At 38.8% G+C, this 17,914-nt stretch overlaps 2 protein-coding genes across 8 annotated transcripts in view; one reads left to right on the forward strand and one right to left on the reverse strand.

Annotated features, from left to right (window-relative positions):
- Window positions 1-935: 935 nt before the first annotated feature.
- On the reverse strand, window positions 936-11,540 carry HNRNPH3 (heterogeneous nuclear ribonucleoprotein H3). 5 transcript variants are annotated; one of them, XM_087432131.1, is made up of 10 exons: window positions 11,445-11,540; window positions 5,968-6,102; window positions 5,302-5,440; window positions 4,596-4,780; window positions 4,049-4,135; window positions 3,643-3,758; window positions 2,406-2,541; window positions 1,557-1,652; window positions 1,384-1,476; window positions 936-1,239 (listed from the first exon to the last, which is right to left on the reverse strand). In XM_087432131.1, the coding sequence occupies exons 2-10, from the start codon at window positions 6,077-6,079 to the stop codon at window positions 1,163-1,165; spliced, it is 1,041 nt and encodes a 346-aa protein (XP_087288257.1). In that variant the 5' UTR covers window positions 6,080-6,102; window positions 11,445-11,540; the 3' UTR covers window positions 936-1,162. The 5 variants fall into 5 exon arrangements, with proteins under 5 accessions (XP_087288257.1, XP_004427119.1, XP_014640394.1 ...); XM_004427062.3 differs by lacking the exon at window positions 11,445-11,540 and adding an exon at window positions 11,068-11,228; XM_014784908.2 differs by lacking the exon at window positions 11,445-11,540 and adding an exon at window positions 11,049-11,213 and having other exon boundaries at window positions 4,641-4,780.
- PBLD (phenazine biosynthesis like protein domain containing) overlaps window positions 10,421-17,914 on the forward strand; it is a 46,276-nt gene continuing 38,782 nt past the window's right edge. For 2 of the 3 annotated variants that reach the window (XM_004427066.3, XM_087432135.1), the window contains exon 1: window positions 10,421-10,519. The gene's annotated coding sequence lies outside the window, so the exon portion shown is untranslated. The remainder of the gene's footprint in view (window positions 10,520-17,914) is intronic. The other variant, XM_014784909.2, reaches the window with a different exon arrangement.

Raw genomic sequence — 17,914 nt, forward strand, 5'->3', positions numbered from 1 at the left:
ACATTGATATTTATTACATTAATAACATTTCTAGCAAAAACAAGTAACAGGTTCAATAACTGAATTCACATTGACAGGTTTCATTTTGATCAATTAGCCAATTTGGAAAAAAGCCATATTGATCAAAGGGATTAAAAGTAAAAAGCACCTTTTCCTTGCTACATATAGTATTTTTTTTTAACACAATGGCTTTAAAACTCAAGACAGATATCAGATGCAAAATCCAACTGCAGGACTCTTATTTTAATTAAGACCACAATATGGACTTCTTACATTGTTTTTAAAGTAGTCATTTATACAGTTATTAAAAAACCATATGCTTTAACTATTGGGCAAGAAACAAAATACATCTGTGAGAATTGTACTCCACAGTAAATACCTTTGTACTTGTACTGAATTCTCATGTCATTGAGAACCTTAACCTAGTCTAAGACATTTTGAGATAACTTACAACTATCACTTTTTGGAAACATTTTTTGGTACTTCAAGTGCTGAGGGGATTTTATTCTAAAATCTAGGGCTAGAATTTAAATTTCCAACACTCCCATGCCCAGGTAACACAATTATGAATATTCAGAAATTCAGGCACCTCTTGGGATCATTTCAGAGCTATGCCTGATAAATGACATTTGAAAAGAATGACTAATATAGAATCAGCTGAATTTATACTCCTGAAGCCACCTAAACTCATCTTTAGGTTTTATATTTACAGTATTGTCCAGCAGAAATTAAAGAAAAAAGTTACACTAATTGTTTTCCAAGCTCTATTCCAGATGTCTGCTTATTAAGACTTGTAGTTTATGCAGAGGTGAACCATTGTCCACTAAAATTACACTATACTACTTGTAGAGCTAATAGTAATATACATCAACCCAAATCTTATGAAAGCAGCACATCCTCAGGATTAACTAGTATATAAAAAGTATCAACATCAGTGGTTTGAATATAAAAATTTATTTTTAAGTCAAAGTATGCAACAAATAAAACCTACAGAAAACAGATTTTCCCATCACAATCTGTTGCTTTACCAAATAATATTTTGAAAACACATTCCTTCAGTCATTATAAAGTTCTTAAAATACAAAAGAAATTAAATCTGTAAGAAAGTCTAGTAGACCAGATGCTGTTGTCAGGACTTTTATGTTGGTGGTTATCCTTTAATTTAGTACATCCCACGCCATCCACCTCCACTCATGCCACCTTGCCCATAGTAACCTCCACTGCCTCCACCACCGCGGCCTTAAAAAAAAAAAAAAAAGACATTAAGAACTGTTTAGTAGGAGCTATCAGTGCATAAGATATTAAAAATTATAAACTTTTAATTGTCTGCACCACATATGGGGACTAACACAAACCAAACCAGAATAAGTTCAAGACACTTACCATAACCACCCAAGCCATCAGGAGTACCATAGCCTCCACTGTAATTGTTCCCCATTCCCATTCTTCCAACAGAGCCATAACCTCCTTGATTATCTTTAAAAAAAAAAAAACAAAAAAGTTTGAGATTGTTTGCTAAAGTGTCTAACTCTGCTTATTTGAAAAACTTTACATACCCATTCCATCTCTGCCGTAGCCTCCCATTCCAGAACCTCCCATTCCAGAGCTGCCTCCAGGAGTAGAATTCAAGAAGAGCTCAATGTATCGATGTTCTTTAGGGAAAAAGTAAGAGTAATAGAGAAAAGAACAATGGATCAAACTCATCAATAAAAACATTAAAAAGGTTAACGAGCTAACTAGCTAATATTAACCTGAAAGTAGGCTTACCAATTCCTAGTGGAATGGTAAAATGAATGCCAGATAAGAGCTAAAATCTAGGTTTTGTTCAAATTGCACAACTCTGAACAAGTATTTCAGCCCTTAGTTTCCTTATCTATAATAGGGCTGATAATTTCAGAACCAGCTGGTGTTATTTCTTAAAAATATATTCCAGGCCCAATCAGAACTGAATTAGAATCTTTAAGGGTAGTGTCCAGGAAAACTTATTAAGTACTGAGAGACTGATGTATAGCCAGATTTGGGAATAACTGGTTGAGGTGAAATTTAATGGCTTAAAAACTTATAATGGAATTGATAAATGTATAGGTTAAGAAGTGGTATTAATTTGCAAATGGCATGGGAACTCAAGCAAGTGCGAATAACATACCTATTTTCCCTCCTTAATAACTTAAGCTCCCAAATCTGTCAAGTATTAAGAGGCTGAATTAACTCTTTAATAAAAAGCCCCCTAGAAAACCATTAAGTCTAAATGATTAGAGGCCATATGGTTTCATGTCCCTATTACTGCAAGTTACCCACAGATCCTAGAACCTCTTCTTACATTTGAGGAATTACAAATGAGAAAGTTATTTTATAAGCAAGTTAATACCTAGGAAACAACACAACATGCCAATGATACCACTTACGCATGTTATTCTTATCTTTAGACATGGCAGCTACTGCATCTTCATGTGTCACAAACTCTACATCTGCTTCTCCTGTTGCTCTGCCATCAGCTCCAATATCAATATGCACTCGTATTGGATTTAGTGGTGAGAAGAACTAAATAAAAGACAACACTTGTTATTTACTTTTCTATTTAGATTATCAAAAGTAAATTATCACATGCCTTGGTTTTTCCTCATCCATTAAAACAAACCCTTTTGCTGCCCTGTTTTGCAAGGCTAACAACTGCATCAACTACAGAGATTCTGGGAATATAAGACTATACGCTCAGGGAAAAATGCAAAGCAATTACTCTTTAAATAAGCTAGGTGATATTAAAAAATACTTCTAACCTAGAGAATAATTTAAACAAATGAAATCATAAGTCTCATACCCTACTACTGAGAGGGGGAAGAATAAGTCCCCTGCCCTCACTCCCAAGAAAAGTATTTCAAAATTATTGTTTGAAATACAAATAGGTCACTTGAGACTTGGCAGTATGTGCACAGAAACTGGGTGTTATGAATTCAGAACAATGGATAGCTCCCAAAATATTATTTAGTTCTAATTACAAGTTAAGCAGGTTTAAGCAAGTCTCTAAAAGGCACCTCAAACTTAGACTAACTGGTTTCCAGTAAACTCTAGAGCAAAATTTTTCTTTAACAGCTAGACAGTAAATATACTTGGCTTTGTAGGCCACTGGGTCTCTACTGCAACTACTCAATAGGTAAATAAATGAATGTGACTGGATTTGGCCCACTGGCTGAAGTTTGTTGATTCTCTAACCAATTTGAAACCAACCTGTTTCAAATCAGTAACAGCAGCATCTACTTCCATTATATTCAGCCCCTCAGTTTCTAATCACCATACAGCCTAGAAAGCCAAACCAAACCACTAAAACTTATGGACTTGTTATATATCTATGCTTTTAAAACTTGACACAACAAGGGAAATAATCTTCTAGTCATCACCACTCTATGCTCATCAGCCTTTCACTAAATTCTTAACTGGACTTTATGAATGCACCTTTTACTTGCTTGAATCCTACAAAGGTCAGCACACAAAAATATTCATCAACTACTGAAGGATATATACATGTATATATATTCATAATAAAGGGATTTTGGACATTACAACTAAAAAGATGAGAGGAATACTTCAAAATTTATATACCTGCATGAAGTATAGAACCACTAATAAATTACTAAAATTACTCACATTAGCAATGTCATTTTCAGTTGCACGAAAAGGCAATCCTCTCATATGTACAAAATGACCACCGTGGAAACCTGAACTTGCATCGCCAGCTCCACCATAGCCATGTCCTCCCATACCTAGAGAATAAAATTTCCAATTATAAACTACTGAGAAGAAACGGAAGCATTTCAACAAAATGTTTCTTCCCCATACACACCTTTTTGACAACGAAGAAATCTTAACACTTACAGTTGTTCTAAACATCAAATGAAGAATTACTCTTAAGTATACATCCGTATAAAGGCCCATGTAGGCATGCACTGAAATATGCCTGAGTTTACTTTTTTTATACGTCACCTATATTACTACTAAGTGGTTGTAAAGCAAATACTAAAATCCCCCTAAAAATGAGTGTGTCTTATTTTACCTCTTCCATCTCTCATTCTATCATCAAAGCCATCATTTCCATAGCCATAATTATTATAGCCACCATAGTCATCAAAACCTCCATAACCTGTGTAATTTAAGGGAGAAATACATGAATACACTTGCAAGACATACATTTTATAATTTAGTTTACAAACACATACTTTGTGGTAAGTAGTCTGGTTAACTTATTATTACAAGTTTGCAACTCCCAACTTAATGCATATAAAAAAAGCAGTTAACACTTGGGTGGAAACTAAAAATCTTTCAAAAGGATATATTTAGACGTCAAAATTAATTTTCATCCTGATGCAAACAGCAAATGTCAAAATATGCCAGTATCTTCATTTTAATTTCTACGTAAGTTACCTAGATACCAATATGTGCATCAATCAAGTCCCACAGCTGGTCATGGAGATCCGTATTTTCATGAACAGGTTTTAAAACCTAATAGGTACTGAAATTACTGCCATTTCTATATTTCTTGACAAAGTGTCAGGAATATTAAGAAAATGACAACAGAACCTTTGTTCATTAGATACACATACCACCATCATATCCATCACCTCCTCGTCGCATTCTGTCATACATACTTCCACGCCCAGCTCCATAATAACCCCCTCTTCCTCCTATTGGTCTATCATATGGTCCCGGTCGCTGGCCCAGCAATCTTCTTGGTGGATCATAAAATCCTTTGATTTCACTCCTGCTACTTCTGAAGATCTCAATATACCTATTTAAAAATGGTTTAAGGTACAAGTTTCAGCATAGATGTATTAGAGTAAATAAGATATTGGGCAAAATGCAGTAAGTTTTTCTACATCTAGATACATAACCCACTTTAAATAGCCTAAATACACCGTAAGTTAACATTTTTTACACCTACAAACTTAAATAATTAATATTTAAGTTTTACATAGACAAATTAGTCATTTGAAAACAATTCATAAAATTAAATATAATTTTAGCTTGTTGCTTTTAGTACATGATAGGTGTTTAGAGAATAGTTGATTATACAAAAGCATTATTCAACAACATCCTACAGAGAAATGGAAATAATCTAATTGTAATTTAAGCAAACTATTAGCATTATTCCCCACCCAAATCTGTAGTTTCCAAGTTAAATTTAGATAATTATCAAGTCTTTAAAACTACCCCAGAAAAATGTTATTGTTACCCCCCACATTTAAGCAATAGTGACCCACAACCCCCAAAAATAAAAATTTAACACCATCCCAAACTCTCCATCCCCACCTGTGCCCTATTCTTTCCTTGTGTTTCCCCAGAGCATTTTCTGCTATCTCCTTTGAAGCAAACTGCACGAAGGCCTCCCCTGTGCTTCTCCCCTGGTAGTCCATCGTCAATGTTATCCCATTTGGCACGATTTCCAACCCTTTAACCCAAGGACAAATAACCCCATCAAGGGGAACAGTGTTAAAGGCTGAAACATTCCCATCTGAATCAAATATTTAAAACAAGTCTAAACAAAACAAAACAAAACAAAAAAGCTTAGTTTCCCATCACCCCAAAATACAAACTGAAGACTTTTTCAATTATTGGATTACACAAATTTTTCTTTCAACTAATCTTTTTAAATAACACACACTCTAAAAAGCCCACCTATATTACATGGCAGAGAAAAAAAAAAAGCTCAAACCAAACTTAACTATGCTCCATATGCTAATTCATGGTTCATTTCATCACACATAATTAGTCTCAATTAAATTTATCACACATTAGTTAGGTTTCACATACTCTACACATTCTGTATTGAATGTTAACTGGAGCACATTTCGTAACTTAATACATTAACCAAGATATCATATGCAAATCAAAATCCCCCAAATGGGTTTCACAAATTAAAAACTGAGTAATATAAATATTAAAATACTACTAAACTTTGACTAATACTAGAGGTACCTTGAAAGAACTGAACTATTTCCTCTTTGCTGCAACCAAATGGCAGTCCACGAAGTCGTACTGTCCCATCACTAGCGTCATTTGGACCATTATGTTTCATAACCCAATCCATCTCAATACCGTTTGATTTAAATGCTATAAAAAATAAACAAGCACATAAAGCAGTCAATCAAAATATACTCTTGTCAGAGGTAGTGAAGAAACACCTCTCATTGGTGCACAACAGGAAACATAACATATGCTCAGGTAACAACGCCACAATAAAACAATCCAACACTTCTATTTGGGGGTAGGCAAAAAGACTAGGAAAATGCAGTGAAACCTGACCTCTCCCACAGAGAAGCACTGAGTTTCTAACGATCAAATATTACTTATCGCCTAATTTTAAGAAAACGTATATAATTCCACTCTCAGTCTTCAAACTCTCCCTATTTTTTGATCCTGTCATCTTAATGTCAACTCTAGCCTCCTCTTCATCTCTCAAATTTTCATTGACATTTTCCAGGTTTTATTATTCATTTGAATAGTTATGCGAATTCTTGAAAACTTAATTACTCAAAAGTTGCACACAGTACCACCATCCACTCACAGTAAGAGCCTAGGTCAAAAGTACAATGAGACTTTTTTGATGTTGGAAAAATGGTCTAATCTACAAAGTCTAATTTTATTAGATGCACTACAATTCTGAATACATCAAATTATCTCTGAAGGGGGAAAAATTCCCATCTCTATTTTAACTAATCTGGTTTAAACACTCCTCAAGAACAAGTTTTAAAATGACTGAGTTAAGTAGGTTGAGTTTTAAAATTGAGGTAAAAGGCCACTCAAGTGAATTCCTTCCAACACTATCAGTGTTTTTTGAAGCCACCTGTTTGGAAGTTACTGGACATAGTACATTAAAAACCAGTTTACTCACTGCTTTACTTTTAAACACAAATTTTTAAAAAAAGTAATACATTCACATTCAAAATATTAAAAAGCGTACAGTGAGAAGCCCTCCTTCCCCTCCAAAAAGAACCCATCCAACCAGTTCCCTTCCCAAGAGACAATCATCCTTTCTTTTAAGATTCCAGAACAGTTTCAAGAGGCTAATGCAGAAGTCCTTCAGCTGCAGAAACTTACCAGACCTTACAAATTTCTCTATGCAGCTGTAGGAATCCTACTCACCTGAGTTATTTCAAACCTTTCCCTCACCACCTCCTCCCCTGTAAACAAAGCAATGCGTTCACTTGATTCCTTTATGCTTGAGGATTATATTTCATATCAACAGTATTCACTAATATTTAATTTCACATGATCTAATTATCAGTGCAGCTGTTAGGGATACCATCTGCAAAGAGTAAAATTTTTTTCCTAGAATCCATGCATTTAAAACAAGCTAATGTAGAAACTTTCCAAATGTGGTTATTAATCAAATACTTCTGCATACGAATCACCTTTACTATTTGTTTTGCCGTTTTTTAAAAAGCAAGAATCCTAGGTGCCACTCTAGACACAGAGATCCAAAATGGGAAGAATACGAATTTTTATTTGACATTACAGCTAATTCTTAGGCATGGAAATAACTGGTATGAACTTTTAAGAGAAAAGAAATTCTGGGTTTGAATCCCTAGTCTGCCACCCACTGGGCTTTTTAATTTAAGCAAACTACTTAATTTCTGCGTTCAACTGTAAAATATAGATAGCAGTGGTGCCAACATCTCACAGGACTGTTTTAAGAATCCGTCACAATGCTTGGTCTATAGCATGGTAAACATTGAATGATGACCATTGTTACAGGAGTTTAACGGACCCTGTAAAAACTAATAAAATACACCACAAACAAAATAACTCAACCTGAAAGGATGGAAAACAATTCTGAGTCTTGAAAGGAAATAAGGACCGTTATAACAAGTCTTTTGCAAAGTCAACAAATGCTTAAGCTTTCAGCTTTCAAGTTTCCTTAGGAATTATCTAAGGCAGAGAGGAAAAAAAGAGGGTTTTCTGAAATGTTTACTATAATACATGCTAGACAATTTAAAAAATACTGTTCTAGAGTACCCCTGAAAGAAGCAGGCCCCAAATCAGTTTGGGAAAAGTTAAAAGATATTTTGAAGATCTTGACCATTTTCTTAAAAAAAATTTTTTTAAATTAACACCAACCTAAGAAATAACTGTTTCCTATAAAGGACGATTTAAGACCAGAAGAGGGAAAAAGTGGACAGGACCTAACATCAAATATTATTTCTTCATAAAAAATTTACGTTGCGAAGTCAATCTAATGTGCTGTGAAAAGAATTTAGTGTGGTGCTGATCATTCAGCACATTTCTTTTTTCAACGTAAAGACACTGTTTCAGAAACAAATATAAAAAAGATGTAAATTTATAAATCTCAGCACTTGCCAAGAAATTCCTTGCAAGCAAACTAGTTTCGATTTTTGGATCAGCCTATACCAACGAGACCTACATAAAAACAACAAAGTATTAAGTCCATAAAAAAGACACTAAACTGTTAATTTCAAACTGGGGGTAAAGTTAACCAGATTTGGAAGACAGACTAATTTATAGGGTGACTCTCCATCCCATGCATATGGAGAGTACAGAATAAAAAGACAGCCACACTCGATTATCTCTTCGAAACTCAAAATTTGAGTCTAAAAGAATTCTACTTACTCTAAAGGCATACAAAAAGACAATCAGCTCTAATACCTTAATAGAGCTGTCTCAGAAACTAGAGTTTGCTAATTATTCAGGATAATCCATCTCAACCTTTCTTTGCAACAGTGTCACGGCTAATCACAATTCTGCTTTAAGAATTCCAAGTGTTACCATCAATTAAAAATAGCAGCAGTTGAAATATTAGGATAACTTCAGTCAGTTTTACATGAGATTTTACACATAATTTCCTAACATTATGCTAAGTGAAAAAACCCAGTCACAAAAGACCACACATTGTATGATTTTAAGAGTGAGGTTCATGGTATGTGAATTATCTCTAAGCTATTACTAAAAAGCATCTAACAAAGAGCCAAATGAAATATAAAATTCCTTTATAACATAGAGGCATATACTACCTTCCAAAGTATAATACATAAAGTAAGGGTTTGATGCATCAATCAATTTTTAAGTGGTTGCCCACGGGTCCTAAAAAAATGAGAATGAACTGCAAGTTTCAGCACGAATGTGGTGATATAATTAAAATGGAAATTTTATGTAATTCCCCCTTTCCAATGTGCTTATTCCTTAATTTTAAGTTTAAAAAAACCGTAGACACACCACTAATATCTAAAGGAGGCGAGATCTCTAAAATGATTACCAATGAGTTATTTTCTAGAACAAAGTTACCACCTACTGCAGTTCAGCCACTTGTTTACCAAAATAAGAACACCCAAAAAAAAAAAACCCATGGTTACTAAAAATGCAAAGGCAATGAGATGGAATTCCAAATTATAATGCAGATGAAGACGGCAGGAAAAAAGGTTTCTACGGTAATCCAACTAGGAAAGCTGTTATATCATATACCACTTTATAGGAAACTCTGGGCTGTCTTTTCAAAGTCCACTAAAATCATAGAATGTCTTCAACAGGAAAGTTTTTTGTTTTTAAAGCTGGAAAAGTAGACAACAGACTTCTCGTAAAGATTCATATGCGTTACTGGAAACTCTTATTTTCAGGCCTTGCATGTCTTTTGTACCGTCTTCGGTCAAAATTACCGACCCAGTTCTCTTAAGGACTAAAAATCACATCACACGACTGGGCTTCCCGTTTGTCTTTCTGTTCAGGAGGCTTCTTTTCTCGGTCAAAATATTACTACAGTCCTACGCTAAATAAAAAACATGCTTAGCTACCAAAATAAACTGTATTTCGAAGTATTTTACTTCTGCAGCCTTAATGCCAGAAGAATCTTTGCCCAAAATACAACTCTTGGAGATTTAATGTTGAAAGTCAATAGCTTAATTCCTACACACACACACACACACACACTTTTGCCATCTCTGGTTGTGTTCTAACAACTTAAATTCTAATCCAATATATGCCAAACCACACAAAACTATTACTAAACCACCCCATCCCCGCCCAAAAAGACGTATCATGGTTCACTGGGCCCAGACGACCTGTCTGAAATATGCCCATTTCACATTCCTATCTGATAAGTCACCCGCTTTTTTGCTTACAAAACAATTACCCACAAAGTCTTTATACGGTTAAGATAAGCGTGAAAAAAAACCCTTTGGAAAATAAGTACGTACTCTTTTCGAAGTTCCAAATCTGGAATATAAGGGCCGGCTAAGCGTCCTTTATTCCTCCCCGCAGACTTTCCGTTTATCTAGCTGCCCTAGAGACCAGAGAGCTAGGGGGAGTCCCCCCCTTCCCTCCCTCCCGGTCCGGCAGCCAAGCCTGGCTTAAAAACCTTGGCCACCGGGCGGCGGAATTACAAAGGAGCCCGTCTGCCTCCTTTGTCCTGGATTTGGGAGTTGAGCGCCTTCGTCGCCATTGGCCTTCCTCCCCCAGCTCCAGCCTCTCTCATCTTGGGAATCTGCGTCAGAAGTCACTCGCAGTCCCGCCAGCCCAGGTAGCCCTGCCGAGACTGCGGAGGAAGGGAGGCCGCGGTGGGAGGCCAGGCCCATCCGGCGCCATTTCCATCGGGAGCGCGCCCGCCAGCCCAGAGCCTCCCCCCGCCCCAAGTGCCCAACCTTTCCCTGCTCGCTTCATTCCCCATCCATATCCCTTCCGGGGCTCTCTGACCACCCCCCGGGCCTTCTAAATCAGTTTTCGGAAGCTGATGGGTGAAAAAGCAGAAAGAGGGGAGGGCGGGAAGCCGAGGTGGCCGCGCCACCGTACCCAAAATGGCGGAGGCCAAACCAGCGGGGAAACAGGGGAAATGCTGGGTGACTCCCACTTCGGGTCTCGGCTTCGTCCACTGAATTCCACGTGAGCAAGTCCTCCCGCCGGCAGGCCGCCCTCCTTGAAGTGGGAGATCGCCTGGGAGGCGCAGGCTGGCCGCCTCCGAGCGGCGACCTCCACACTTCCCCCCCACCCCACCCCCCTCCCAGTCTCGGCCTTCTCCCGATTCCGCTCTCGAAACCACCAGCCCAACCTACCCCCTTTTACTTCAGATACCCTGTCGGGCGACAGTAACGCCGACTCCGCTGCTCACGGGGTTTGGTCGTGAGAAGGGAGAAGTCGCTCGTCTCGTGTAGCGCTCCCCACAACGGTTCTCCCAACCGTCTCCAGCCGTGGCAACCACTAAGGGAGCTGCGCAGCAGAGCGACTGGCTGGGGGGGATGGGAGAGAGCGAGCGAGAAGGAGGGGGTGGAGCGAGAGCGGCGAAGACCGCCGGCCCTGCTCTCGCGAGACAAGAGACTCGGTCCCTCCTTGGAGCGGGAAGCACGAAGTGCGGTTGCGCGCTGGTGGGTTGACCACTTGAGGGAGAGGTGGAGAGAAACCGAGGCTGGCCCGCTTAGCGAAAGGCGGCTAAGTCGGCCTTTCTTGCTTACCGTAAAACCATCTAATTCTCAGGGCTCACTTTTCTGCCCTCTCAGGGAGAATGTGAAGTGGCAGCAGTGGTCCTGCGAGCGTGTGTTGACGGAACCGTGGTGTCGCGGTCTGGAAAAGTTCTGTGGTACTCTGCCCCACCAAGAACAAATTCCGTAAAGGCCCCGCCCTTAGCCCAGCGTCACCTGCTTGGAAAGGGCACCACGTGGTTTGGCCGCCTAACGCGAGGACGGCTTTTTTTGTCCACCATGTTTGTATTATGCAGTAAAAATGGGCATGTTTCGGTGCTGCGAAGATGCAAAAGTGTCCGCCAGGCCCAGATTTCAGCTCTGGGGCAGGGGCTTCTCCTTCCCTCGGCCGTGGCGCTGCCGACAACCCCACCCACCGTGCCTCTGGTGTGGGGGGGCTTGATGGATTTCCTCCCTACCGCCTTTCGCTACAAATTGCTCCTCGCTTTCTCCTTTCGCTTTAGCGTTCTCTCTTGCCTTTCATCTGCCACTTTGTAACCTTAGTAACCAGTCGGCCGCTGACGGCCGACTTTGGGTTATTTTCTAAATAGAGCTTTGCATCCTTGAAAACTGCGCGTACAAGTGACACCTAATAAATACTTTTTGGTTGTGCTGTCATACCACCAAGGTTCCTAGTGACATCTTATGGGCTTTTTTTAATTATTGAAAAAAACGCAAGCCGAATTTTTGTGGGAAGGGTGCAGGGCAGTGTTGCTAAAGAGATCCATGTAAGTTAAAGAGCAAACGTAGGAACGTACGTGAAGTACGAAGGAGAAAAGGAAGTGAGTTTCAGCACAGGGATGTTCCTGTAGCTTGGAAACGTGGACGTAACTAGTTTGTAGACCTTCAGTATCCACCCAAAGACTTTGGATTTTATGCTACAGACATTTGGAAGCCCGTCTAGGGTGGGATGAGAGGGCGCATGGGGTGTTAGCAGTGGAGAAGCTTGAATAATTTTTTCTCCCTGTGAGATCTGCAGTGTGTAGGGTGGACACAGGAGGTCATTTACCTTTTTATAATGGAAACTTCCATTTCATGGCTTTAATTCATCCTAACATGCTTAAGACAAGTGTGGGACACTAAGAATTGGCTAGGTCATAGAGCCCTACTGCGTTTCTTGAGCCCACTCTCTCAAAATACCCCTCAGAGAAAGGGAGAAGGAACAGTGTTGTCTTCATTACAAGAGAGAAAAAAACAAAACCAGGATAATGTACTAAAAATAGCTCACATTTATTGAGAGCTTGCTTGAGCTAGGTGCTGTGCTCAATTCACTGACTCTACAATACTGAAAGATAATTATTATCCCCATTTTACAGATGAGGTGCTTGAGTTCTAAAGAAGTGAAAAAGGTTGCCCAAGGTCACACACATAGTGGCAGAAGCTAGGATTTGAACCCAAATGGTTTTACGCCAGGGGCCAGGGTTTTAAAGCACTGTGGACCTTCTCAGGGTTACAAATAATTTAACCATGCATTAAGGGAACAAAAATCATTTTTGGCAAATTGAAGTTACTTCACCTAACAAACACTGGAGTTACAATCTCAGGAGACCTGCAGTTAACAGTTGATTGGCTGGAGACTTTTGAACAGGCCTTAAACTTGATGTCCTCGTGTCACTGACCCTGTGAGCACCACCACCCCCCTTTCTTTTTTTTAATAATTTCTGTATTAGCAAGACTCCAAGCTCCCACACTTCAAATGGAGTTCTTCCGTGGGTTCAAGTTACATCACTACTTGATCCCTTCAGTCTTCCAACCTGATTTGGTAGATGGAATTCTGTAATCTCTTTGACCCTTGCCTGAGTTCAAGCAATCTATTTACTGCCTGATTGAGTTTGGCATTCTTTCCGCATACTTACTTTGTATGGTTATGGGCCACACTCCTAAAATCATCCTAATGACTTTTCAGCACCAAATTGCAATGTTTTCTTGCCACAATTTCTTTGTATTGGGCACTCCGCTGTTTGCCAATGTTAATGCTTAGGAAGGACTTGACATTAGTACGTGCATTCATTTTGCTTTTTTATTATTACAGCAAGTAAGAAGTTTTGAGTTAAAAAAAAGTACACCATATAGGGGTAAACCTAATTTTTATTTGGCTTCCTATTTTACTACTTTTCTCTGAAAAAAAAAATATATCTATCAACTATTCTCATTTTCAAGTTGAATCCTGTGAGTAAGGCTTGGTGAGATTGGCTCACCGCTGCTCCAGTGATCCCTACAGAATTGTTTCCCGATTGATCTCTGTGGAATTGTTTCCATAGAGATGGTTAGAACTAAGGGCTCCCAGCTGCTTTTGGGATTTTTTTCCCTTTGTCTTCCTTTTGGTAATTTCAGTGCTCTCTTATTAGCATAGAGATCAGAGGGACCCTAGAGAGGATCTTGTTAGAGGACATAATGAGAGAAAAGATGAAAAAGGAGAAGGAAATAGAAGTACCCATACCACCCAGAGGAAAACAAGGTAATGAACATGTGGTTATGTATTACACCATCAGGATGAAGAGGAGAGGAAAATTCCATGCAGAGCCTGAGAGAAAGAGATATTAAAAGAGATTGCACTCTTCGGTGGGAGGGAAGGTACATTAACTGAAAATTGGTTAAGGTAGTTGTTCACATAGCCCCAATGGCATTCTAAAATAACTTAAAAATTGGATTATCATAATCTTTTGCCTATTTGAAAAGCAAATAAGCTAAAAATATAACAAAACCCACAAATAAGTTTCTAGGAGTGTGTCTAGTTAAGGTAGTTTTTTTTTTTTTGTGAGGAGATCAGCCCTGTGCTAACATCTGCCAATCCTTGTCTTTTTTTTGCTGAGGAAGACTAGCCCTGGGCTAACATCAGTGCCCATCTTCCTCCACTTTATATGGGACGCCGCCACAGCATGGCTTGCTAAGCAGTGCGTCGGTGCGCGCCCGGGATCCGAACCGGCAAACCCCAGGCCACTGCAGCGGAGCACGCATACTCAACCGCTTGCGCCACCGGGCTAGCCCTAGTTAAGGTAGTTAATATGTTTTGAACACTAAATCTGTCTTACCAAGGTTTTGTGAAATGGGGCCGGCCCTGTGGCTTAGCAGTTAAGTGCGCGCACTCCACTACTGGTGGCCCGGGTTCAGATCCCGGGCGCGCACTGACACACTGCTTCTCCCGCCATGCTGAGGCGGCCTCCCACATACAGCAACTAAAAGAATGTACAACTATGACCTACAACTATCTACTGGGGCTTTGGGGGAAAAAGAGGAGGAAGATTGGCAATAGATGTTAGCTGAGAGCCAGTCTTCCTCAGCAAAAAGAGGAGGATTGGCATGGATGTTAGCTCAGGGCTGATCTTCCTCACAAAAAAAAAAAAAGGTTTTGTGACATGCTTATTCTTTGATTTATGTCATATATATCTACTGTCTTTAGAAAGCAGTGATCTTCCTTGTCATGATTCAAAATTATTTCTCAAGACAAGGCTTAATTACACAGTTTACATTCTTGATACTTTTTTGTTTAAGTCACCTAAGTGTTCTTCTGCGACTAGGGAAACCAAAAGGTCTCACCTAATTTTAATAATTATATGCTAAGTAAACAAATGGAAACTTAACAGGAAGAAAGCACCTAACACATTCATTCTCTAATTTTTGAAAATATTGAACATTTTTCCTGTTCCAGTGGATTGCTGAGAAGACCAGGGAAGACAGCTACAAAAGATAGCTACTTAAAGAATTTAAAGCAAACTATTATACTGCTCTTAATGTGTCATAAGCACATTAATAGCTTAGAAAACACAACACAGATGATAGAGTAACAGACTGTTTCCCCCTGCGCATGATTTTAAGCTTCTGAGTGGTAGATAAAAATATAGGTTTCATTATATATGTACCTTGCCTCTCAGTGTACAAACAATGATGGTTTATACTGGGGGTGGAGGCACTTTAAATAACTAATTTTCACTACAGTCTAGCACAGTTATTATTTTATGGACCAAGAAATAGAAGAATCAGAAGATAAAATAATGCTCCCGAGTTTACAAAAAGGTCAATGGCAAAACTTAGAATTGTCTTCATAATCAGGAAATCAGACAGACCTAGATTCCAACCCCAGTTTTGACACTTACCTGCCAGCTGTTTGATTCTGAGGCAGTTAACTTTTCTGAACCTTGGTTTCTTAATCTCTAAAGTAGGTTGTTAGATTGTTATATAGGGTAGAGATTAGTAGTTGAAATAATAGTTCTAGTCCCATCCTGTTTCATGTATGTTTGTCATGTCATTGTTAATAAATGTGGTTCATTCCTGTTATACTCATTTAAACAGTGAATTTGATAGAATTTTTTTGGTAAGTACAGTGTCTAAGCACTGTGTTGGGGGGCAAAAAGTTATTCCAGGGAAATCTGTGAACTCATATAAATACCAAGTATTATCTATGGACAGAATAAGTAATATTTCACATGTAATATACTGTTGTTTTTCCAATATAGGCAGATGCTGTTGCTATCAATAAAATGGAAATTGATTTGAGGGCATTCCTGAATCCCTAGTAGGTCAGTATATATGTTTCAGTTCACAAAAAATAAAGTGCATAAAGTGAAGCTGTCCCTGACTTTCAGGAGCATATACATACATTCCATTAAATAGATGAAGTATATTAAACTATCAGCAAGTGATCAGATAGGAAAAGCACAGAGTGTTTGGGGTGCACAGGATAGGACCATTAGCACAACCTGGGGCTTCAGGGAACACTTTCTGAAGGAGATAACTCCTGAGCTGAAAGGTAGAGGATAAGTAAAATTCAGCTGGGCTATGAAAGATAGAAAAGGCATTGAAGGCCACGGACACAGTAAGATCCAGGCATGGAGGTAGGAAATCACTTGGTAGAAGTGGGAGCTCTAAGCAGTTGGAACATTGTGAAATAAATGAAGGGAGAAGGTAGTAACCAGATCTTCGAGGAGTTATTATGATACCCTGTAGAGCTTGGCTTTTTTTTTCAGGTTGATGATCAACCTCCAATTAGATAATTCTGGCTGAAATGTGGAGGATGGATATTGAAAGGAGTAGAAGAGAGAAGTCTAGGAGAAGGCCAAGGAACAATGATGAGCACTTAATCTAGAACAGTGATATTAGGGATAGATGTAAGAGTATGTCTTTGAGAAATACTTAGGAGCTGTTATCAGCAAACTGATACTGACATAAATAAAAGAAGAAAGGAAGGAAGGAGAGAGGGAAGGAAGGAAGCAAGGAAGGAAGGAAGGAAAATCTCCCTTATAGAATAATTCAAAATAACTTATCTAGCTACTCTCCCTTCCAGGAAATGGACCTGTGATTTATTTAGTGATTGATTAGACGGCCTGTGGATGAGTGAACGAAAAGAAGTCAAAGATGAATTGTTTTTGGTTTAGGGTTGGATGGTGGGGACAGTAACCAACTTAGGAAATAGGAATGTTGGGTATGTTGATTTTGAGTTGCCATGTATAATCTAAGCGGATGTGTCTAGTAGGAAATTAATATGTGCTAGGGATATAGATTTGGCATTTATCAACATATATTTTGCTTCTACCTTCTGGAAGTTTTGGGGAATAGGTTCAGGCTAAGTAAATTTGCTGTAGAATCTGTTGTAAAAATTGGAATGCGAGTTTATTAACTTACAATGAGGAATATAACTATCAAACAGATGGAATGCAACTTGTCCCTGTGGTTTGCAGGGGATGCTTCCGAGTATTATACATAAGAGAAATTATACTGTATTAGTTATTATTGATGTTACATTACCCTAAAACTTAGCAGCTTAAAACAGCAAACTTTTATTATTTCATAGTTTCTGTGGGTCAGAAATCTGGGGGCAGCTGAGCTGGGTGCCTCTGGCTCAGCGTCTCTTATGAAGCTGCAAAGTGTCATCTGAGGCTGCGGTTATCTCAAGGCTCAGCTGAGAGGATCTGCTTCCAAGCTCTCTTACATGGTTATTGGCAGGCCTCAGATCCTTTTTAAAATTTTTAAAATAATTTTTAAATTTTAGAATAGTTGTAGAATTACAGAAAAGTTGCAAAGATAGTATGGAGAGTTCCTTTATACCCCTCTACTACATTACGTTAGTCATCGTCTCCTTAGCATCCTCTGGCTGGGTGTTTTGTAGAATACCCTTCAATTGGGATTTTTCTGATGTTTTCTTCATGATTAGGCAGGGGTTATGGGTTCTTGGGAAGAAGACCACAGAGGTAAAGTGCCATTCTCATCCCATCATCTCAAGAGTACATGCTATCAGTGTGACGTATCACTGATGATGTTACCCTTGATCACCTGGCTGAGCTAGTATTTGCCAGGTTTCTCCACTGTAAAGTTACTTTTTATCCTCTTCCTACGTTCTGCTCTTTGGAAACAAGTCACTGAGGGAGCCCACACTCAAGGGGGCAGGGGCATGTAAGCTCCATTTCCTGGGAGGAAGAATAACTAGATAAATTATTTTGAATTATTCTAGAAGTGAGATTTTCCTCCTG

This window comes from Ceratotherium simum, chromosome 6 (assembly GCF_057802395.1).
Source record: "Ceratotherium simum simum isolate JZ-2026a chromosome 6, ASM5780239v1, whole genome shotgun sequence".
NCBI classification, from domain to species: Eukaryota; Metazoa; Chordata; class Mammalia; order Perissodactyla; family Rhinocerotidae; genus Ceratotherium; species Ceratotherium simum.